Source organism: Pecten maximus, chromosome 1, assembly GCF_902652985.1.
Source record: "Pecten maximus chromosome 1, xPecMax1.1, whole genome shotgun sequence".
In the NCBI taxonomy this organism is placed as follows: domain Eukaryota; kingdom Metazoa; phylum Mollusca; class Bivalvia; order Pectinida; family Pectinidae; genus Pecten; species Pecten maximus.
The window spans coordinates 42672676-42698703 of NC_047015.1; the positions used below are offsets into that span (position 1 = coordinate 42672676).

Here is a 26028-nt window from a genome sequence, read left to right on the forward strand (position 1 = left end):
ACTTTTCAAAACCTTATAAAATCGAGTTTAAAAAGGTTTTCGAGTGTTGTGGTATTTCACTTTTGTCCTCTTGTAGCCCTTGTGTCTCGAGTGACCAAATCACACATATGATATATACTCTTCACACTATTTATAGGGATGTGGTTAAGTTTTTGTTAAAACACGTTTAAATATTTGCTGTGAATGACTATTAATCTTGAAAAAAAAATCAGATTAATTTATATCAACACCGTTATAATCAAAACTTATCTTGAACTATGTTTTGGGTTGCCTTTAGGACGAGAGTTGCTGATTGACTGATGTTCTATTACTGTTCAAACATACACGAAAAGTAAAACAACGTTACAAAGTGACGCACTTACGTCATAGCATTGCGGCCAAATAAAGCAAATTTTAATTTGGTAAACGTAAATATAAGTATTGATTGTCATTAATGTTGCTTCCATGGACTGATGAAGGGAAATGAACAGCATGCAATTGTACATGATTCGCAGTTCACTTCATTTGCACGTGGTTCATGAGATCAAGATAATTAAAGAAGTAATTTAGCTTTCTAGATCGATGCATATTGAACATTAATTCTAATTGTAAACATTATCTTGACCTCATACAATGATGACGCTGCAGCAGAAACGTGCATTTGGCTCAACTAGCGTTAACACCTGTGCACACGACCTACAACACTTAGCGCTAAATTTAACATCATATCGCGTGAGGTTACCTAACCAAAGTTTGATCATAATGAAACTTTGTTGTAAGATCATTTTAGAGCTAGTGTTTGACTTAATCGATTTAAGCAGTATTGTACTAAATGCAGATATGTTCAAATATTTGCTCATATACTAATCTACCACAGTATGTTCAAATATTTGCTCATATACTAATCTAACACAGTTCATATCTGTTAAATGTTTTTGTTTCATTGTTCTTTTTTTTTTAATTTTTTTTTTTTATTGAAGATTTTGCTGTTTTATATGGCCGAAATATGTCGTTCGCATTATTTGTTCAATCCTCTTAACAATTAACAACAAACTGATCATTTGAGAGATAGCTTGTTTGGGAAAAAAAGTGAAAGAAAGTAATCAAAGACGTAATGTTGTTTTATTGATATCGATATGGTATCATTTATTATTTTTTATCATACTTTTTTTTTGTATACAGAAAGATATCATATGTCTTTATTTCCGAATAGGTGGCCATTTTTCTTCTGATAAAACATGTGACCTATGACCACATTCGTTTTACCTAAAGCCAACAGAGGCCTGCTTACACAGCTGTATGGTATGGTATACTTAGCTACATAGTAGTCCAAGATCTATAAAATACAGTTACATACAGATCAACCATTTTGTTTACACTTCGAAAACATGAACACTGACTAAAGAAGCTCACATACCTACAGCTTTGACATGGGCTTTAAATGCCAAGGTAATGTCTTTCCCTTGTTAAAAACCGCTCGTCGAATTCGTTATCGGTGTCACTGTGCTTAAATTAAGATTGAGTTAAATATTTTGACAGCAAACCTACAGAGATGTCAAAATACGCAACAATGATGTAAATTCCGGTGTAATTATACAAGAATCATTTTCCATCGGGACGGATACAGATAAAGTCGACCAACAAAGAATGTCACAATATCCTCGTGTGTGCTGGGTTACATCCAGGTGCTCCTCTTGCGAATTAATGATTATAAATATCTCTTTTTGAACTTTAACATATAAGCGTTATACGCCCATGCGTATTTTACGAGAAAGTGTGAGTGGAAATAAGCACTATCAATGTGTATCTGTACGAATTCAATATATCTAGTAACAATGATTTGACATAATTGTCTAATGTAGAATAAAAACAAATAAGTCGCATCTTGAACTTATCTACAAAAATGTAGTTGTATGTGGTATTTGGGATTACGCGATAATGAACAACTCGTCAATCGTTTCTGTATTGGCAAAGGGCATGTACATGTAGATGTCCTGATAATGTCTTGTGAATTTTTAATCGTCTTTTTTACCTGTAATTCTAAAAAGGGACTATATGAAAAACTAATTAGTGTCAGGATAACGCAAGCGATGCATCACGGGGTCGTTAAACTTATCATGACAAGGTAAACGTACAGAGTTGTTGTGTCACCTGCACTGCCGAGTCAAAGACATACTGGGACCTATCGACATTAGTATAATGATGCTAACGACTAGTAAATGTCGGTATACATAAAAACACCTGTATACACTACGGAATTCTACATATTGTCTGAATGGTCCTCAACTCTACGTCCGACAGGTAAACCTTAACGAGGATGTGAGTGGTTGGTACATGTAACTGGTCTATTATGTACAAATTGACAACATATTGTCTGTGGTTCTGGCACATTTTCGAACCATTAAAAGGACAGGTCGTGGTTTCACGCTCCATATAGTGTAAGGATGTTTACGGGATCCTGCTGATATCTATGTAGAATGCATATGTGTCTGAGACATGTGGAGTGTTTGGTATTCAGACTGATTGAAGCTATCGATATAGTTCACGGATATGTGTGCGGTGTACGTCCAAGGATACCTACCGCTATTGAGATAAAAGCTCTATATCGATGGAGCTTTATATATATATACAGCGTATCTCGCCACAGATGGGTGAGTTTCTCCCCTAATTAACAGAGATACTTGGTACCTCCTCCCCGCGTTATACCGTTCAGGCTGGTACGTCGACACTCGTTAGTTTGATCGATGTATAGAAGGAACGCTCACGTGAAGAGAGACTCCGCCTAGCATCCGGCCGTAGTTACGGCTCCGTACCTTTACGCATATGTTGGTCTTACCTTCCAAACGTTACAACAGTGATGACAAATCGGAATAACACCACAAATTATATAATAGAAAAAATATGACAAGTAGGAAAATATGGGAAGTTTGGAAAACACTACAAGTACTATTATAGATAGTACTATATCAGTGAACATTTCGTTGGGATTTCATGAAAATATTAATATTATGCATCAACCTGCAGTGGTGCATCGTTACGAGGTCAATGCGTCAGTAACTCCTTCAAGTATACTTAATGTGTCCAGTGTCATGGAATATGGAAATATTACCAATGTTACGGAGACCGAGTTTTCTATGGGTCTGTCCGAGGAGTCCTTAATAATTCTGATGGTGCTGTATTCCATAACTACAATATTGTCCATCGGGGGTAATTCTCTCGTGGTTCTAGTCTTCGTAAAAGGTCGAAGGTCCAGAACGGATTTAAGACTTTTTCTAATCAACCTGGCTGCTGCAGACCTTGTCATGGCCGTATTCTGTATGCCTTTTACATTTGCAGATACCATCCTAGGACATTGGGTATTTACAAAGCCTATGTGTCCAATTGTCCTGTTCATGCAGTTGTTTTCTGTAGCGGCCAGCGTTTTCACAAACATGGCGATCGGAGTAGATCGTTTCATGGCCGTTAGTTTTCCTTTAAAATCCAGAATTACGTATAGACGTGCTAAATATGTTATTGTGATTATATGGTTGTCCTCAATACTTTTATCAACCGTCATGTTGGCGGTCGGGAGGGGTATCGACGACGGATCGGGTAATGTAAAATGTATGGAGCTTTGGCCGATACCCGAACAACGGAAAACATTTACCATTTGTGTTCTCTTGTTTACGTATATAATGCCACTTTCTATCCTTTTGATAACTTATTCAATAGTTGGAATTTTACTCTGGAAGAGGACCACACCTGGAAATAAGCATGCTCATCGTGACATGCATCAACTCCGAACGAAAATAAAGGTGAGTCAATTACCCGAAAGTCAGCTTTGATACAGTAATTACAGTGATATCAAATAAATAATTACCTTAAAATTATATCGCAATACGATACCTCCAAAGGGCATGAGTTAAAAGATGATGTGCATTCTTAATTAATGGTAAGATAATATGATAAACCCAGCAGGTGCTCTATAGAATATCGTATTAATATGGATGTCACTTTAAAATTTGGCATGAAGGGTACTCTATATATTAGCTTTGTTTGAATTATTTTACAGAGCTAAATACATACATATACTTATGCTATTATCATTTTTACAGAAAATATTCGCAAAAACTTTTTTTTTTCATCTAGAAGTAACGTGCTTCTTACACTAACTTTGATAATACTACGAATAATTAAACTGTATGATAATTTTACCTTAATGTTTAGTCTTGTTCCAGATCGTAACTGGGTGTAATCTGCTGTATTCATATACACGACACCTGGTATTAACATTTTAACATATGTTACGATATACGAGGGATTTGTTTTATTAGGTATAACCATTTTAAGCCAAGTCCTCCTTATGAGTTCTGACCCTATCATTTAGACATACTCCTCGTACATCCAAGGTTACTACGTGTTTGTGAACTTCCTGGAGTAATCGTACATTAATTACTACATAGGTAGCGTATGTACCTATAGATCTAAACTATGTTGTTTTTGATGCCCGTAGTACTCAAAGGAAAACAAGATAATATAATCTGATCATAATCTTATGTTCAAATGTTTGACATTAGCCGGTCTACGGAATTTATATTTATGAGAAGTACACGAGTTCTCTTTGTCGGATACAAGATTCATTAATATGTATATTGTTTTGTTTTTTTAAATTATTTCTACTTTTCAAGAATGTTTTGTTTAACTTCTTTTATATTGTATGATATGGATACATTGTATAATGTTTTGACGATTTGTAGCAATTTATTGTGGGTATAATTAGACTATATATGTAATTCATAATATATGTTATACTAGTGATGCCGACGAGGTATCATCACATTTCTCGAAAACCAAGGGCGGAATTCAACAACACTTTACATGAGTGTTAGTGTATGACCGGTGGTACGTAGGTGTATTTTCGTTTTTCGATCGGTCATTCGACCAGTCAGCAGGACCAAGGCCTCTGATTGGTCAAGAATGGATGTCAGATTTTGATAAAATTTGGTATATATGTAAGAGTAGTCTGATACAAGAACACTATTGCGATACCGACTACTTTATTAACGACTGCGGGGGTCGTTTTGGGGAGTTATGTAACAGTCCCAATTACAATTAGTCCTTATTGTAGATGGATTCCGTTTCTACAGATCCTATGAAACTGCTATACACCTATATAAAGGTTCACTGCTTTAGCCATACATAAAAGATATATGACAGATACTATTTTTTATTATATTTACCCTGCCCTGCGGGTAGGGCGTAAGAATTGTACCTGCTGCCCCCATTGCATGATCGTAAGAGGCAACTAAATTTGGGATCTTATCTTTTCTCTTCTTTCTGAACAACTTTATTCTTCCTAATGTCTCCCTTGACAATGCCTCACTTTTGGTCTTCAGTTGAGCGTTCGCCTCTGTGAGGAAGGCTTTGGGTTATGTCCCCTAGCCGAGACATACCAGAGTCTTTAGAAATGGTAGTTGCCACTCCTGATTAGTGCTCAGCATTTTGGGAGTGGGACGACTGGTTCGCCCGTTGTCAGTATAATATGATCGGGTGGGGTGTCCTGCTGGGTGTCTTCGGCAGTATGCTTCGGTGAGGTAGCACTATAAATCGGTAAAAGTTCCGGCCTATCACAAGGAGACTTACCACGAACATACCGCAGCCTCCCAACACACACATACGCACTCGCCACACGCATGCAGGTCGCACACACGGGAGGCCGTCCTTAAATTACTTTAGCTGTGAATAGGACCAAACCAAATAATATTTACCCTTGTAACGTCAATTGAGAATCACATTGATAAGAATTTTAATAATTGTCGTTTTATGAAAGCTTTGAGGTTCGAATTAGTCTATTCATGTCGTAAATACGATACAATCCTAAGGCCGATTTCAACACATGCAAGCCATATATCTACAGTATGTATTGTCATAACATATTAAACACTTGAAAAAGAACATGCCGTCTGTGAGTCGAATCAGTAAACGTCGGTTTTCGCCCATTATTTCTACTGCTATATTCGCCCTATATAGAGTGCTGGACTGTTTTATATCCCGTGTAAAGGTACTGGCTAGTCACTTGTCCTTATTAGATATTGGAAATATCACGGGGTTTATTCATGACATGACTTTGAGATATTGGAGCTCCACTGATTGACTTCGGTCCTAACGAAATGACATTGGCATGCTATTGTTCTTTGTCACTCATACCGACTAGGGTTCGAGCCGGCTATGATTCCTGGTGTAGCACTTTTATTGTTGAGCCTGAAACATGGCACATTGGGTACGTTTTAACGACATTTGTATGTCACGGCCTGGACAGCCTACCCGGAAGGGTAGAATGTTTAATGTCACGGCCTAGTGATACACCCCATAGCATTCCTTGTAGGGTGGAATACTTAATGTCAAGGCCTGGAGATATACCCCATAGCCTTCCTGTTAGGGTAGAATACTTAATGTCAAGGCCTGGAGATATACCCCATAGCCTTCCTGGTAGGGTAGAATACTTAATGTCAAGGCCTTGAGATACACCCCATAGTCTTCCTGGTAGGGTAGAATAATTAATGTCAAGACCTGGAGATATACCCCATAGTCTTCCGTATAGGGTAGAATACGTAATGTCAAGGCCTGGAGATGTAACCCATAGCCTTCCTGGTAGGGTAGAATACTTAATGTCAAGGCCTGGAGATACAGATCGTAGCCTTCCTTGTAGTGTAGAATGTTTAATGTCTCTGAAGTTTACAGACACAGCATATACTGGGTTATTGTTATTTATATTTCTAACTTTCCAGTATACAGACACCTGTTGCCGTGATTTTTCAGTTTGCTCGAGCTGGTGATCAGGATGCTCTTGTAATACGAGTGTACTCAGTGTCTGCCATCAGTTAGATTTTGTGCATTAAGAATCTCCCCACGATACTACTTTATTAGTATGGAGGTCTTGGATCTGTCTTTATGCACTCCGTGTTCCCCTTAGGTTTATTGACAGTACGGATGTAGTAAGGATGATTTTTCATGTTTACAGTGCGTTGTGAAGGAAACGTGTGCATACATCGCCTTTGTTTCCGATTTATATATTGTTCCATCTAATTAGGAGAATTGTTGCAAGTAATGGGACAGTTCTGTCGTAGAGAACCATTACAGCATTAAAACTTTTCTTTTTTTATTTGTGATATAAACTAAGTCGGGTTTAATGATAAATGATACGCTTAGCTATTTTCTTTTAGTTAAACTGTTATATTTATTATTTAAAATTGAAATAGTTATGTTATGTGAGTACGCCACGTGACAGAATATTGACTTGTCATTGACTACACACAGAAGTACTTTTAGGCGGTAGGGCACGCTCCTCAAGACATTATAAGATATGGCGTGAGATTAAACTTAGATATAGAGTGATGTCCCTTGTTACTGTTCTGTGACGACAGTGGCTGCAGCTGACAGTCCCTCAGGTGGCCGATAATAGAAATTAGCAATTTAAAACGCGTGACGTACAAAACCCATTCTGGCCTTGTTGAGACGGCACTATTACGTTATAGTATTGTCTCGTGATGGAAAATAGTTCCATTCTCAACTCGACAATACTCTGAGTCAATAGTGCCATTGTCTAAACAAGGCCAGTATAGATACTTAGTAAATACTATATATGACAATAGTATACATATATAGATAAATGTTATAAATCCCATTACAGTAACTGAAGAAACACATCACACTTCCATAGATTCCTGAGGTTACTTTGTACCAAATCACATATGATATTGATTCTAAATAAGTGACGGGTTATCCCAGTCATTTATGATTCTTAAACACACATATCACAAGCGCCATGCAGGCTACTTACACAATATATATCGTTATATGCAGACAGTACAGTTATAATTGATGGTACCATCGAACAGGAGAAATAAATTGTACACGAATGGCCAACAAATTGCGGAGCCAATTTTAGAACCCTGATCAGATAGTGGGTCCGCTGAGGCATGCTCCAAGTAGTATCGGGGATACGGAAGGAGCTAACTCTATTTACTGACGTGGTATAATATAATAAGGGAAACCGGAAGACTGTATCAAGTATCCGGCACGTCCTAATGATTTCACAGAAACTTATTTACAGCACTTGTAAATTAGTCGGCGATATTTCATATAAATTATCTGCCTATATATAGATTTACATGTCACTTCGGGGAGATGAAGGTTGTTTATAGATTAATAAGACGTGTGAGTTATTGACTATATGCTGAGTGTGATGTACTCATAGCAAGGCAAGTCCAGCACGATCGACATTCAATACATGGATACATTGGCAGCATCGGCTTTCCCACTTACGCGGTCAACATATAAACATGGACGTATGCGTAAATGTTAACATCATTTTGGAAGTATTGTATAATTACATATTTAGCATATTGTCGGTTATTTCCTCAAAATCAATGACAGCTGTAAAGATTTCTCCACAATTGCTGCGCCATGGAACATGCAATAAGCCAACACTTATATAGGCCTTCCCTTCTCACGACATCCCGGACATTTTATTCTCCCCGCAGGATTGTTCTTAAATAATAACATTTGTTTTGTTACCACATTTTATTCTCCCCGCAGGATTGTTCTTAAATAGTAACATTTGTTTTGTTACCACATTTTAACAAGACTATATATAACCAAAGGAATCATTTCCCAAGTGTAAAAGCTCGGGTCACATCACACACGCCACTTATCATGAAAAGTCCGCTAATATCTGTTACACATGTTAACTCGGGGTTAGAATTGTAAACACATCTATTGATGGAATTGTCCTCGGCGATCTACAACTGGACGAATCCTTCTGGATAGATGTGCGGAGAGCGTATCGGATTGATGTCTTTTCTAGATACCCTGCGGGATGCTACATTCTAGGGTCTATTAAACTCTGTGCAAAAATAGCACAAGAGGTTCATAATCACTGTCAGGATTAGAAAAACAAAGTGGAGCCTACATTGGATCTTACCTTTATACCTTTGTGAGACATCTAGACTAATTTGTTTATGTTTATCCGAACACGAAACACACACATACAGTTTTGTTGAAACTACATATGTGTCTTCAGCTAGTAATTGTATTGATAATGCGAATGCCTGGAATTTTTAATCTGTAATATGGTTTTGGTGTTGATGTTAAAGAGAACAATGTTCAATACCAATTATATGTGAGCTGTAAAACAATGGTGTACAGATGTGCGATCGAACTATAACTCTAACACAAAATTGATAAAAACACGGACAAAATATGAACATATATTATACAATCATTGCCTTTTATAGAGGTGTACACGGACCTGGTAAAGAGTTAGTTAATCGAGGCCGAATTAAGACTAAGATATAGCACAAACAGGTCCGCAACGCCGGGGGAATTTCCCAGCTGTGTTATTTTTAGCACGAACAGGTCTACTTTCCGACAAGTCCTTGAGAGGAAAATAGGAAATTGAAGAAGGGAAATCTAGCAAACACTCCAGCCATATAATATAACAATACGAAAAAAAGGTCACCCGCTATGTAAGTTAAGGTCGAATCCAGGTAATGTCTCGTTCTCCAAAGGAGAACCGGGTACAACAACCCTGAGCATTTTCTCATTGACATATTGATCTTTAATTGGAAATATTCAATTTCACTGCGAGATAGGAAGTTAGTCGTGATTGATTTTTTTTATATTATTAATGGTTCCGTTGTCACCACCCTAGTTTTCATTTTGTGAATGTGACGTAAACCGGATTTTACGTAGATTTGTATGACACAGGAATACTTAGTACTATTATCCTGGTTCAAAATGGTCTCCATGACAATCCATGTACTTTTGTCCATATTTCCCCCTTGTTTTATCGGTTTTGAATTAGAATAACTGTTTCATTATCTTGTCGTTGTTGTTGTTCACTGTATTTGTCAGCAACCTTCATAATCACTGCTGCACGATATCTAACTAAACAAGGTTGAGAAGCTCCGTCCTAACCCGATTCTAATCAGCATCAAATACATCTGTACGTATAGTATCAATATGACCTGATGACCAATTATTATCCTGGGTTCAATAAGCCTTACAACGCTTTTCCATAGAATCAGCATGAAATGGGTGCATTTTACATCAAACTTGTCTAATGTTCAGAAGACAAGCGGTGATAATACCAGCAGGCAGTTGAACGCTACACTAAAGTGGCATGAGAGTTTACAGAGAATATGATCATCGCGGTTTGTGGCAAAAGAATACACTAGTGTTATGATTCACATTTTGTATGGAACTATACATATTGCAGCTGTGTTAATTGATGTTGACCACGACATGGTATCACTTTCAATTTAGATTCAATATCGTATCAAGTCATTTTTGATATGTTATTTCTCACATACTTCATTGAGTGATATAATCGTTGCTAGGGATAGGGTAAATCAATCTCACGCGGGGAGGGAATGACAACGTGCTTTGAAGTCACTCACAATAACAAAACGTCATTATTTTAGGTAGCGTCGCACTTTGGTGACGTAATCAATTATAACGCATATTTCATGAGACATTGATGATGACGCGATGAAAGGCTACACACCACTTTACAAGGTGTTACCTTTATTAACTATGTGAGAAAATAACCAAATATGGGCCTGTACCATTGACAGGGATATATCATCCCTCGAGTAGGAGTTTGGCTGGTCAGCTTTAGTATTTCACTCGGGTTGATATATCCCTGACTACGGATCAGACCTATGTCGGATTCTATAAACCTCACTCTCAATCTGTATTGAAAGATCCTTCCATCGTAGAATAAAGAAGTTTGATGATTTTTCTTGGTTGCATTTTATATATTGACTATTAATATCGTGTTAACATAAAAGTGTTTGAACACTCCAGGTAACCTACAACGTGGCAGTAAGGAGCAGATCCCCTAAAGTTTAACACCTCCCCTTGTCGACCTGGCACCTGTACCCTCAATAATAATTACCCACACAGCTATGAGCCATTGGGAAAAACATGCGATAAGGATTTATTACAAATCCAGATATGAAATATTTACCCTTTTCTGCACTTAGTATTGACGTAAACAGGTTTTGCCAGAACATTCCAACGTGCAAACGGGATTTATGAAAATCTTAGAGTTCCTATCAAAATCAAAACCAGTACAAGGATACAGCTAATGGAAATAAGTGATAGCGGTAATTTGTTTAAAATTATTTGCATAGTATTTAAGGCGTTTGCATTCTTTAAATGATTACTTTGGTCCATCAGGCAGACAGCCAGGTTTTATTTTGGTTTGACTTTAAATTGGATTATAGCCTGCATCCTGTCTTTTTAATGTTATTTTAATTTGTTTTTATTAAAACGCTAATTAAACATCTTTGTTCACCAATGCAAATCCCCCAAGGATAAGACGCTCGGATCTGCGATTCGTTTTATGTATTCTTTATGTTATAATATGCCCTCTTAAGAGGAATTTGGGGACGAACATGACTTATCCGTATAATAAGAAATCGGCTGTCCAATCGCTGATGTAACTTACGCAACATACAGGGACAGTTATTATTAATTTGCTGACATGCTTTATATACAATTGGTTAATTTAAATTTAAAAGCAAGTCTTAAAATTCCACAATGATAGAAACAACAGAATTTACATTTAATACAGAATATCAAATAGTCTATTTAATATTTTCAGCAGAAAACATATTTTTAGAATTGTTTCTGTAAGAACTGATGAACAATCCTTATCGACTGTTTAAACATAAATCTGCTATGATGATTTTGATCAAAACTCTAACAAAGAGCTTAGTGGATGCCGTTTTAAATAGATACATAGGACTGTATTAACCCAATCCGCATTACCATCGCGCTCATTTATTCGAAACAAATCTACAACATACTGTAACTCAACGTCTTTTCGATTATTTAGCTGTCGAGTAAAATTCTCGAAAACTAATCGCCGTGTAATAATTTCAGTCACAGGTACAACAGACCATTTATGATTGTAAACTCGAATCGGTGCGAACAAGTCGTTTGACTTGAAAATGCAAAATTATATCGCCGCGGAGATTATTTGGTTTACAGTACATTATACATCGTTAACTTCACATATTATACACATGTCTGTAAACATTCAACTCTCAAATGTTGTCGATGCAATATGCTTAAAGCATTACAATTCCGGAATCTAATAGAAAACAACTACGGCATATGGTTTTTGAAAATAAATTTGTATTAAGAAGCAGCGTAAGGACATTTTCTAATATACTCGATCAATATGTTACCCAATTTATATTAATGTCAGATATTCTCCTGGATGATTTTCGTTAATATTTATCATTTGATACATTTAGTATTACCACTACGTTCCCAGTTTTGCAAATATTTAATAGCAAACTGTCCATTCTTGTCAGATAACTATATAACCTCAGCATTAAGCTACATTATGTTCACATTAAGGCCTCTTTATTCAGAGCAGGAACACACTTTAATTGCCTGTGATCATGCTTGAAAGAATTATGAAACATATACGAGCAAATAGCAAACAGTAAATCTAAAAGATGATCCTGTTTAAATTCAGAGAAACGTCTGGTGTGGCTGTATCATTTATAGAAAATTGGCTAAGTAATTTTTAAACAGAGGAAACAATTTTTATTTTCGTATCATATCTAATATTGCAAATACATACATATTGAACTACTAATTGAACGTAAACTTAGATACATAATCAATACCAATGCTTACTAATTATAAGGAAAGTATGGGCGGAAGCTCGCCTATTGCAGTATCCCTTTAAAACCATAGGCATTCGCATCACCTACGCACAGAGATCATTATAATATAATCGGCACACGCATTGTCTATACTTGTAATACTATTGACACATCATTTGTTTGCCATGGCGCTATAAAGTTACGTATAAATCAATAATAGTTGAAAAACAGTGTTTCGTTTTTATGTTAACTGTTGTTGTTTTACCTTTGGTTTCAAATTAAGAGGCAAAGTATGAAAAAAAATGCCCTGAGACTCCTGAAAAAGTATATAATGAGAATAAGACCAGGTTATCAGCAAGAGAAAGCGCCCCCTGTTTCATCGACGGCACACGCCACACGCCACACAATTATAGATCAATTATTGGTAACGACACAATCTCAAAGGAGTCTTAGGTTGGTGATATCGTAACCACTAGTCATATCAACAGGTATCAAGCAACGTAGTTATTACAACATTGCAAATATCAATTTTACCTCTATCACTTATCAAGGAGGCATACAAGTGGCCTATACTCGTAAGCAGTCCGGCTTTATCTATAACACGATATTACCTGGATTTGAGTTGCATTCATTCTACCGTCGATGGAGCCGAAGATCCTTACCTGCAGGGACACGACTTTTCTCGTACTTTTTCAATGGTTTTTATGTGTATCTACATTTGGTTCACATTTCGACCCCGTTTTGCTAGTGTTGATTTTGAGCGTTAGAATTACGTTATCATTTGTAAATGTCTGAATGCAATTCAATACCTTATTCAATATCCAATTGAGCTCATTATCTCAAATCAGCAGACAATGATAATCAAACTATACGATAATAACTCGTTATTGTTAACGTGTCGTTTGCGTTATTTCGGTAAGGAAACCAATGTTTTCCCCAAGTGAACCTTAAACAAATCGGTCGAAAATACAGGCAGGTGTCTTGTATCACTCTTTAACAATGAGTGCTTTGTTTTAATTATATACAACGTTGAGAAATAGTTTGTTCTGGTTTATTTTCATGTTGTTTCCCATAACAACAAAATAAATGTAATTATTTCAGACCATTAACATATCTCATCGCATCATGCATTAAGACCACGATTAGATCATATCGTTTACCTCTTAAATTCCATACAATTTTCTGGCTTCTCGTCTTGCGTGGCCTTGCTTTTAAAACATATTATATTGGATATAATAAGATCTAGAATATACAAAATAACTAGTGTATTTACTTAGTATTAGTATAGAGTGCAGCTTATTTATTGATGCATTTAAAAGATAAAAAGATAAGTTGATGAGATAGTAAAGCCAACAAAATCCTTTCTCATTAGGAGTAATTACTTCATGACGGGTAATAAAAGTAAAACAAAGACGGTATCTGATACAATGACTACATAAGGGCCTAATTACGACTAATTATAACGGTTAAATGTGAATCTAAAACTACTTTCGAAGCTGCTACACTGTAATTAAACCTGCTTTTAATTCTCTGTACACGCTCTAATATGCTATTACATCGTTGTTGTCAAATTGAAATAGACATTGCTTATTACAGATTGTCTTAATTGGCTTCCAGGCCGTCGGTAAAACGAAAATCTTGTAATTGATGTTCCTATGAAAAAATCTCAATTAACACATGTAATAAGCTCTTTGTATTTGATTAGACATCTGCTACCTTCGAAGGACAGTTTTATTTGTTTTACATCAGATGATGTTTCTAAAGGAAGCTTTCAAAACGTAATTTTGTTATAGTCCCATTAAAACTTTATTCACTGACCACAGCATGTTAATGACTTTGTGAAGCTATTCGAGAACGTTCTCCTTAAGATATTCTGTTAAAATATACCTATGTATAATAAATAAGTGATGACACAATTTATTCCTTTGTGATTCACTATGAATTACGTACCCATTATAAGCAAGACATGAAAGGTGAAGGTTGCTGACCTTTGCGTTTATAGTGTAAGCAGCTGAGATTGTTCAGCTGTTTATATTTTTACAACTAAGACTCTTATTTCTCTATCTTGTTCTGGACGAGTAGCGATAACAATCTTGACACTCTTCTCTATAACAAATTACTAGTTTCCAGTCCAGTTACGTAGTAATGTCTGTTTCAGGTCAATGTAACACGTTAAGCTGTTCCTAATAGGCGTGAGTTAGTGCCAGGTGTACGGGAACTATTTTAAGGAGGATCAACAAACCACTTACTGTCATTATCACTCTCACCATCAGGTCTCTGATCCTGAACCATGTGAATCACCGTGAAAAACATAGAGAACCAGTGTTGCATGGAATGTACGTGATAAAACTCACTGAGGATCATGGCAAAGTCTTTAACACTTCTCTTATCAGTTGGCATAAATATATCATAATGTTTAATACATTATATCTCCTAATTCTGGTATTTATATGTTTGTATATGAAGCTTAATACAGTAAATGTTTTTGAACCATTTGGTGGTCTCGATCACGCTCGGACGTGAAGTTACAGGATATGCATTTAAGCTTTGTTGATAATAAAAGCCAAAACTTCTGAGATAACATTAAAATATATTAATACTTTAGACAAATTCACCTGGTGTGCACTGATATTAGTAGCACAGACGACTAAATCGTATCTTTGTAACTCAACATTTATAAGTAATAAAGGAGAATATTTGAAGCTTTATGTACTCTGTTTCATGATGTTTTTGAAATTACGAAACAAGTGTTTAAATACACGTTAACACCACTTGAACCATCCAGGAATTTTATCGCCATAGCGACTCGAATAAGCTTGCCGTAACTAATATCGATGCTCTTTCTCCACATTTTGGTAAGACCGTGGATCATAAGATTTAAAACTGATATCTCATTTTCTACTCATTTTCCAAGAATAAATCTAATTAGATCGCTGACCTTTATAAAGGCATACCCATAGAGAGGTGCAGGCAATTCATTGGATTACCTAACAGGGTAGAAATAAAATGTAACACACATCTATTTCTAATTACCTGCATGTTTCGATTTGAATCATTTCAACAATTATACCAATTTATAGATTGGTGAAGCGTTTTGCAGTTTCCGTTCAAGCTAGTTCTCTTCATGGACGGATAAACTTAAAGTCATAGTAATACCGTCATTAGAGTCCTTAGTTATATTAAGGCAATCGCCGTGATATTTTTCGAATCTTCTTGAATCGGCAATTATGGATTTATTAACATCTTACATATGTGTTAAATTGATGTGAATGCTATAAAATCATCCAAAAGTAATAAATAGTTCCACTTCCTTAAATGACATTGGTACTGTCTCTGGTAGATGTAGTGGGATTTGAGATGTTGTAATCATAGTGTAAACTTTTGATATAGTAAACGACGTCTGTCATTAAAATCACGGATGCATTTGGTTTGGTTTGTTTTTGTTTAACGTCCTATTAACAGCCAGGGTCATTTAAGGACGTGCCAGGTTTTGGAGGTGGAGGAAAGCCGGAGTACCCGGAGAAAAACCACCGGCCTACAGTCAGTACCTGGCAACTGCCCCACGTAGGTTTCGAACTCGCAACCCAGAGGTGGAGGGCTAGTGTTTAAAGTGTCAGTACACCTCAACCACTCGGCCACCGCGGCCCCAACATCAGGGATGCATATGTTCACAGTATGTAAGAAATGATACTGACTGAAAAGGTCTGTCTTTTACTTAATAAAGTGGCATTTCGGTTATATAATGACTTTCTACAAATATATTTGAACGTCACAAAGCAGTCTCTGGTTTCAATTCGTATTATCTTTACACTGACATATAAATCAATAACGTTGAGGACAACGCATATTTCTACCTCTACGCCTACCATTACGGGGCTGTACACTTGATCTGAAGCATAGCGATGCTATCGTCGAACCAATATAAAAGAATGTCATGTAGCCAGACTTTGTTATCTCAAATTTGATAACTCAAGGATCATGCTTAACTCGAAGTAAACACTCCTTTCCGACAACAAACAGTCTAAACGAAATATATCCTTTTATCTCGAATACTCCAGATAACTTTTAATTACCCTCGTGACTTCGAAATAACGAGGTTCAACGTACATGAAATGGCAATTTATATTATAATGAGAAATATATATTTGACAACTTTACCCTACTATTGTGTCAAGAGTGTTTCCAATTACCTAATACTCCCTAAAGTAAAATACTTGAAATACTCTTAATGCAACAGTTGATTGGACAGCATCTAGCTGAAAAAGAAAATAGAAAAATGAATTTCGATAATAAAAAAAAAATTGATTATATATATTTTTAATGAAGGCCTTTTGTAAATGCAGCACGGTGTAAGCATGACATCAATAGGCACATATCGTAACCTATCATCAGCATAAGCAGATATTCCACGTGGTTTTAACCTGGTGATTCATTAAAAAATCTCATTAGTTCTTAAGATATAAAATGTTATTCAGTAGGACGGTTGTAACATCAATATCCTTGAGTACCACGTGAGGAATACTCTTCAAAGATCCGTTTGGTTGAGTAATAAACTATCTAGCTAATGTGTTAAAAAGTAAGTTTACGATTTTTATTTATCAACGGGAGCGATAGTTTTATGAAGCAATGATACAATGTTATAAAAAGGGAAGGAATCATCTTTTATAAAGACACGAGTATGATTGTTTTATAAAGGAAGATCAATATTGTTTATTGTTTTACAAAGTAAAACAATAATACAGCCAAAATGATCTGTCCAACCGAGGGACTGTTATGAAGACAGGGGAACTATCTGAAGAAAAATGTCATAAAAGATAAGCGCAAGGTTATGATGTTTCATGCAATGAAGAGTAGGTTTTGTTTTACCTAGGATATAATGTGAAATAAAGACAAGGGGAAAATGAACTTCGTTTTATCGGACAGGTAACAGTGCTTTATAAAGACATGGGTACAGTGTTATACAAAGGTAAAGGAAGGGGTACGATGTTTTATCAGACAGGTAACATTGTTTTATAAAGACATAGGTACAGTGTTATACAATGGTAAATGCTAGTTTACTTTTTTATGCAGGAGAAGGAAATATCTTTGCATGGCAAGACGTAAAGCAAGTGTAGAATATTCAATACGAAAAGGAAAGGTTCAATGTTTTATACAAACACAGGTATGGGTATTTATGAAAACAACAACAATTACTGACATAATAACAAAACCAAAATTAAAGATAAAAATCGATTACATGAGGGCAAGATATAAACAAAAGCATCCATTGTTTTAAAATACATGTACATTCATGCCAGGTTATGATGTTTTAAAACAATATTAAGTCTCCATGAACGAGGTAAAATTATCACTGACCTACAGTATACGTTGTACTTTTCTCTTGCGTTTTTTTTTTTTTTTTATCGGCGAGTACTTTTAAAGTACACGTAGAATTCGTCTGATTATCTCTTACAGAACGACTGAAAGGCTACCTTACAGGCTTAGTAGTTCACAGGTTACAAAGGGGATTTCTATAATAGAGCTTTGCGTCGAGGAGATGGACGGATGAACTGTGGTAGACAGTTTTTTTTTTAGGAAAATGATCTGATGAAAATGTATTACGTCAGCAATTTGAGCATGTCCTTTTAGTAAAGTACAGTCACTAAACATATTATGTCCGTGTGGAGATGTCCTCCGTTAGTATGCTGTACTCGATTATATATTTGTATATTAATGAAATTCACTTTTATTGATTATTTCTGTAATGGTAAGTTTAATCATTTAATTACTGTAAACTTATTCATTTTTACGGTGACTGATTTCGCATTTTCATGCTAACAACTTTTTCGCGACAGTTCAATTTTGCGATTTATAGTTACAAAAGACCTAATGTATCAGTACAAAACAATTGCACGGCGGTTAATTTTCGCGAATTCTAATTGTCCTTGAAAAACGAAAAAATAATTACATACAAAAGTTAGTTGTTTAACAGTATTCATAATACCTTGTTAATTAAAACAGAAAACACAAAGCTGTATTAACAGACCAATAGGTTATATTTAACATTGAATTGCTCTGCTTACATGTATGATAGAATCGACCCGTAAACAGAACACGGCTTAGTTCTGTTTGGCAGCCAGACACCATCATGTGGAGTTAGGGAGCATAACGGCCTCCATTGAATAGTTACATGTAGTCTATATCAGTGCCAAAAGTTGATTCATGATGATGTTAAAGTAATCTAGCTTCGTACTACGTTGTACACATTGTGTATTTGAGTTAGCTCAAATATACATTATTGTTTAGTGTGTGTTCATTAAACAATATAAGCATTCAAGAAGTTCCAAGCTATTACCACATTGTGTTAGCAGGCCATCCTCCCGTCACCAGGGAATGAAGAAGGCAGCAGTAAAACCTCAATTCATTATTGACTCAACACTTGCTTCAAACTAGAACAAATAAATCACTTTATTAGGCTCAGAGGTCCTTCGAAATATACTTAGTCGATTTAGACCTCGTAGTCGCCTATACTAGGCGTTTGTTTTAATGTTTCCATCTAAACAATATTATCCAACGTATACAAAAAAGACAAAGAATAATCGTCATCATAAGACTTTTCTCGGAAAGCTGAGGTGTAGAATTTCAGCATGCGCCATCTATCGCAAACGTCGAATGTCAATTTCAAGAAAGGCAACGTTCATCATTGTAAAATCGTCATACATAATAATGTACTTTAATGGAGATTAAGACTATACCACTAAGGCATGGTACGATGGTCGAAACTTCACAGATCCACCAGTAAACGGTTTAGACACGGAGTTTGATATATATATATGCATATTATTGACGTCCATAACCCTAGGCACATGTAACGTGGTGTATCATTATATGGTTGATAGCGTTCAAAAGATATTGATTTTCTGTATCTGAAAACGCTTGGTAGAAACATGAAACAAGTTGTCGATCTCGGTTAGAGCTTGATATTTGTTCCTTAGGTTGTGTTTTATTTAGAGCTGTTGATACATTGCCACATTTTGCTCTTATGCATAATATAAAGGTATACATATTATGCACAATGTAGTTCTCTTTAGGTTAGTGCTGTCCATTGCGTTCGCGAAAGGTATTTTTTTTTATAAGATTGCCCATTGTCATATACACATCCGAATTACACCTCGGTTAAATGTTGAGTAACGATGTCTGAAGTACATGAGGAAAAAAGATGTGTTAATAATCTACTGACGGATTTCTAACTCCTAAATTGTAATTTGATGTCTAAGTTTATCACACTCGATCAATTTATTATGAGCCGTCCATATACCGGTGAACTTATAGATTGTGTACCGACACGCACTATGCCAGAGAAACAATATAGCTCTGTTAAAAAATACTACTTAAATTTAAACATAAAGAAGATTTATTCACGCACGCGAAATGTGCTGTCATCACCATGATAAAGCGATATACAGCCTACACTGAGTTGCTAACATGTACTAGGATCCATTATTGTGTACATTGCTTTTATTTCTTTACGACTGACATGTATTTTGTTTTTGGAATGACCTTACCCATTTTTTTTTTTTTTTTTGTGTTAATTTATTTAAATCCAATTTTCCAAGAGATATCTGGCATTTGCTTTCGCTCCTATTGTTGATCCATATTGTTGATAGTTTGACAGCAAGGTCTGAATACGTCTAACAAATAAGAGCTCACACATGTTATTTAAAAAAAAGGATCATTGTGTCCAAAACAAACAACAGCGATTACCGACGTAATGAAACCGTATTTCTTATTAAAAATCGGTAAACCGATTTCAAAGTAAAAATATTGTTCCTGGATGTTTTCGTCAGTAGTCCACATCTGTCATGAAATTCGAGATAAGGAGAACACGTTTTTCATATCGACACGAATGGAACAACTTAGGTAGAGGAGTAGGAATGTTGTTATCGTTATCTATAAATGGAAAGGTAACATTTTGGAAATCAAAATCACGCTTATCCAACAGCTTACATAGTACATATATCGGATCGACATTGTCGTTTATTGTTGTTGTTGTTGTTGTTTTGTATGTGTGTTGTTGTTTTTTAATTATTTTATTTTTGTATGTGTCCTTTTTTGTTTTGTTTTTTATTTTGTTTTGATTTGTTTGTTTTTGTTTGTTTATTATTTGAAGATTACATATCGTAAATATTGGGTCTATTATGTTCATCTGTCTCTTCAGTTTTTTTTTTTCTCTCCGTTGTTTGCAGCGTCATTTTTACATTTTGATTATTTTATTACGTTGACCTCTGAACATCTCATATTGATTTTATTTGTATTTGTTCTCTCCAAAAGACTTTTTCTGGTTAAATAATTTGTCGTTAGTAAGACTTTTTAACTTATCAAATGATAAAGCAAAACAACAAGTTGCACACAATGTATTATATTAGCTACTATTGGCTTGCGTATTGGTATCACGATGATCTTGTCATTCCCTGGAAATCACGTGTCGTTCTGGAATACTTTCAAGATTCAGTATTTATTTAAGTGACTGGAAATATTTCATAATCACAACTACCACTTAGCTAATTGGATTCAAAGAAAGAATGAATTAAAAAAGCCATAATTGAATGAAGTGGCAAGAAAAGAATTTCTCGAGTAGAGCAGCTCTCCAAATGTATACGATACCAATGTGTTTGGCGTTTTCAAGCAAGCGTAAAGACAGGATTATATGTACCAGTAAAGTGCATGTATCGTGCGTTTAAAAAGACAACACCCTTCACAAAGTTCAAAAGTGAGTAAGGCATATAATTGGTACATGGCAAGTTGTCTAAACCTTTTCACTACAAATGAAGAAGATTTTGAGTGTTTAATGGCAATAATTCAGATGTAATTGAACGATCGTGTTTAATTCAAGTGTTCATTCTTGTCACTATAGAAAAAAACTCAATTACAATTGGCGTATTTGAGGAAGAATGATGTTTTGATTTAACCGTTTCGCTAGCAAATAAACTCACTATGTTTCAAAACCATTGCCAATGTTTCAATATTATCACAAGTTAGTCAGATGAAGATGAATATACTTAGTATCAATGTCAAAAAAGTTTCACGTTTTTTGAAACTCAGGACCAAACATAAAAAATTACAAACGTATTTATTTCTGGACGTGTAGATTTAGCATACATTTCTTTAATGAATAGAATCAATGGTCGTGAAACAATCCAAAGAACAATGACGGTCAATTGGTATTGTCTCCTTAACGGTCATCGTGGCTCTGTTTAAGTATCAGTGATCTACTCCATATCCCTTGCGTCCCACTTTAAAATGCTATTGATGTTACGATTTACTGTAATTGTACAATATAGTACCTCGTTTATGTCCTTCCTGGGACAGTTTGTGCTCTGGTAGCCCGTTAACCCAAAATAAGAAAGAATTAATGGAACCAAATGAGCAGAGCCTATTTCTCTAGACTACGGAATGAACATTTATAGAAATAGAAGTCACAACAACCTAACGCATTGCTGGTCTTTGTAGTATATTTACTGAATATCGAAAATATTTCATTTAATATTCTGGTAATTGTCAGAGCAAAATCCCTCGAGTGACTGCTACTGTTAAAATTCCGATCATATGATCTCCAATACATGAAGTGCCAATAAATATTCATGCATTACTTCCAGCTTGTATTTTATGAGTTGTCGATTTATATGCACGATGACAGAGAGAAAAGAACATCGGCATCGCCGACCTCACAAAACGCTTAGCTTTCCAATATCACAAAAACTCTACTTCAGCTTTTTATTTCGGTAGACACATTTCTCACGAAGTGCCTAAGTGTGTAATTAGAATCACATATGTTTGTAGATGTTGCAGTTGTTCTCAACTGTATACACCATCAGATATACGTACCGACGTGCCTGTTAAAGCTAACAGAACTTTGAATGACTGTGACCAGGTCAAAATTGTAAATGTCAATTACATGTGGGAATTCCAATAATTCACAATGATTTACGATGACATTTCCAACAGAAAACTAACAAAATTAATCTGGTTCATTTACTACGCTTACGTAAATCAAATTGACAGTGCAATAGAATGCGACCTGACGAACTATATAGACTTTCATATACTGCTTTGCATTGTCGATGGCTACCGAATACTTGTGATGTAATCATAGTTAATTTGTCAAGCCTGCACTATAAATCAGATTCACTATTACAATAATCAAACATTCAAAGGAAGGTCACATCCACCAAGAAGTCGATCGCTATTATTGTATAGTTTCCATTAGTGAGGTAGAGATATATGTATTCGCTGCCAAACTACTGATTCATTATAGTGATATCCTACTGAATATTGTCCTAATCAATAGAGTAGCCTAGGACTCAGGCGGTCGAGACTGTGGTTCAAGGATGACATTCCTGCCTGGTTTTTGTCAGTCCTCTTTTATGACCACACATATACAAAAATGTGTCTATTTTACCAAAATATGGGGTACCAAGCCAATTTCCCCTAATGATATATATATATAATTCACCTTTATCGGTCTAGTGTATGTTTCATCGTTCAATATCGTTCTCACAGAAATAGCAAATACAAAAGTACATGTTAATACGTTCTAGTCATCGCGCGGAATCAGGATCGACTTGCTCCTCCGGAACACCTGGTCTTATTCCACTTCATCATATATATCCATGCAGATCTATATATTTTGCCCTCGGTTTATCAATTTAGATTTGGAATTAAGGTTTCGTAATTATGTCTGTATACTTTGCTATGTTTTACCATTATTAATAAATATGTTTGTCTTTACTGCTATTGTTTTTGGTTTTGCTAAAATCTTACCATAGTTATGCAATGATTAAGGTATATTCATTTTTTCTGTCCAGGTTCAATTGGTTTTTTTACACTCCTAATCATCAACATATGCTTATTTATTTTCAAAGATAGTTTTTCTCCATATTTAAGCTCGTTCAAAATATCATTTATCGTTCTTGAAAGTTTTGATTAGTTTGTTTTCCGTGTTAGGTTCTTATATATCCTTATACTTTTTCTTACCCCATAAAGACTGTGTTATGATATATTTATGTATGCAGTATACATTAAAACAGAGGTAACATTCGCATGTGAAATGGTTTTATTACATATATTGTTCAAATTAACGATGTGTAAATATTCAGAGTTTAGAACGAAAATGAATGTGTTGTTTTGAGAAATGTGTTACTCTGATTCATCAAGCTTCAGTGGATGGAATCAGGCATAATCCGTTAAGTGTATAATATAAGCAAAGATATAAATTCACCAGTATTCTGACATGAATAATGTGTTCTTTTTTTCAGAATTTTTCAACCGCCATCATAATCAATATTCATCATTACTATACTAATGACGTCGTAACTGAAGTTTAAGATCTAAGGCTGTAATTAATTATAAAACAATCGTTTGGCATTTGTTATATTTAACAAAACGCTGCCCATTGATATTCAGTGCGTAATATAGCAGTTATTGTGTATGGTGATGAAAGGGACGATTCTTCTTTTATTAGTTATTTGTTCTCAATACCAGTCGTAATCAGTAGACGGCGAATTCTAAGAATTTTCATAGTTGTTTAAGGGATAACGATTAGATCATTAATGTGTTTTTCATTTGTGATCTACTTTAATGTAGTTCCATGCAACAGATAAAGTACTATTAAAAGATCAAAGGTGGTTTGATCTCATAACATACCAGACAGCCTTTATTGACTGCTCTATAGCCTGATTTTCTGTTCAAATATTATGTGCTCACGGGTAGTGATCCCTGGTATTAATCGAACCATTAACCCAGTATTGACAAAATTGTCTCTCGTTTTAACTGATGCTGATTCCCCTGTTCCCCATCGGTAAACACAAACACAATAATAGGCCCAATAAGATGACGTCAGAAGATCAAGACTATCTAATGGTTAAGGTTTTGACATGCTTATCTGAAGAAAACCCATAATCATTATATAGGCATGCTGATAGCTATTGTTGTGGAATACAAATGTATATGATTTATGGGATGGAAAGAAAACTGTCCTTCGTAACGTAAACTGTGGAAATACGACGGAGGAATCAAAACACTCGAACATCGAATACTTAAATGTCTCTCGACTTGAACAAGAAAGCATCCCCACCTCTGGGATTGGTAGGTCATAGCAGTGAAGATGGTAGATTTGATAAACTTAGTATACAATAATGACACATATACATGCGTATTTCAGCAGGGTTTATGCATTTTGCAGGGATGTATGCTGAATGTAATATTTGATTTTGTGCACGGAAATACCATATGTTCTTCACAAGTACATACGTCTATCATCTTGCCCCTTTTACTATTGTAAACATGTATGCTGTCAATTGTTTACTAACATTGTCACCCAATGATACAACCAGGCACTAGATAAAACAATCATATAAATACATACTCCTCTCCCTAACCTACATGTAACTAGTCACGTCGACTTCCTTGCCAACCATGCTCCCCTGATCTTGGCAACCGACACATGGTCACCTCGTCCTGCTATCCTCTCTCAGGTTGCATCAACGTTTCTCAACAAAAGGAAATTATTAACTTATTTTCACACATTTGCATATATATGTAAGATCCATGTGTCCCATGTGGACACCCAAGTGGAATATCTCTACCCCACATAGGTGCACCTAGTGACCTTTGGTCCGGTACTACTTTTTAACTGTGTGACGTCACTTGGAAAACCCTCCTGTTTGTTTATATGTATACTAACTTTCACAAATCACCGTATCATTTTTTCTATGTGTCATTTGAACAAATCATTAATTGTGACCATTGACCTATAAATTCAGTCATATTGTTAGCACGGGCGGATAGCTATGACGTCATGTCAAGCATCAGTCGGCAGTTTCCCGAAAGCCGATCACCTCTGACAAACTTTGATTTGTATGTGTTGTTATATTGACAATTTAGTTTATTTTGGTATACCATACTTTTTTCTCATCTTTCCAAATGTGTAATTGGTTTTATTCTCGGTCACCGAGAGAAAATACAAAGTTTCTATATCGTTTCGCTATGTTGGATCTATTTACCCATGTATTTCACGAAAAAGGGGGTGAAAAAATAGCCCATCATATGTTAGGTGTGTGAGATAGGAAAATTCCCACAAAACTTGCTATGTGTTTTCATCATAACATGTTTTTAATTTCTTCTTTGGAAGGCCAGTGTTAAGAAGAGTTAAACGGTAATGAAATCAAATTGTATTTTTTCTAACAAGTACATAATTCAACATATGTAAATGTAAAGGAAACAATAACATGCTTGATACAATGCCACACTTCGAAGGAAAACGTATACTAAGTAATAAAGGACATGTACATTGGTTTACTAGACCACACCTTTACAAAGTACCAGCAAACAATGATGTCTGATC

At 35.4% G+C, this 26028-nt stretch overlaps 1 protein-coding gene across 1 annotated transcript in view; it reads left to right on the top strand.

Annotated features, from left to right (window-relative positions):
* The first annotated feature begins 2511 nt into the window (after window positions 1–2511).
* LOC117334244 (prolactin-releasing peptide receptor-like) overlaps window positions 2512–26028 on the top strand; it is a 48906-nt gene continuing 25389 nt past the window's right edge. Inside the window, exon 1 of the mRNA XM_033893747.1 lies at window positions 2512–3773. Within this exon, the coding sequence (XP_033749638.1) occupies window positions 2898–3773 (876 nt within the window). The 5' untranslated portion in view covers window positions 2512–2897. The remainder of the gene's footprint in view (window positions 3774–26028) is intronic.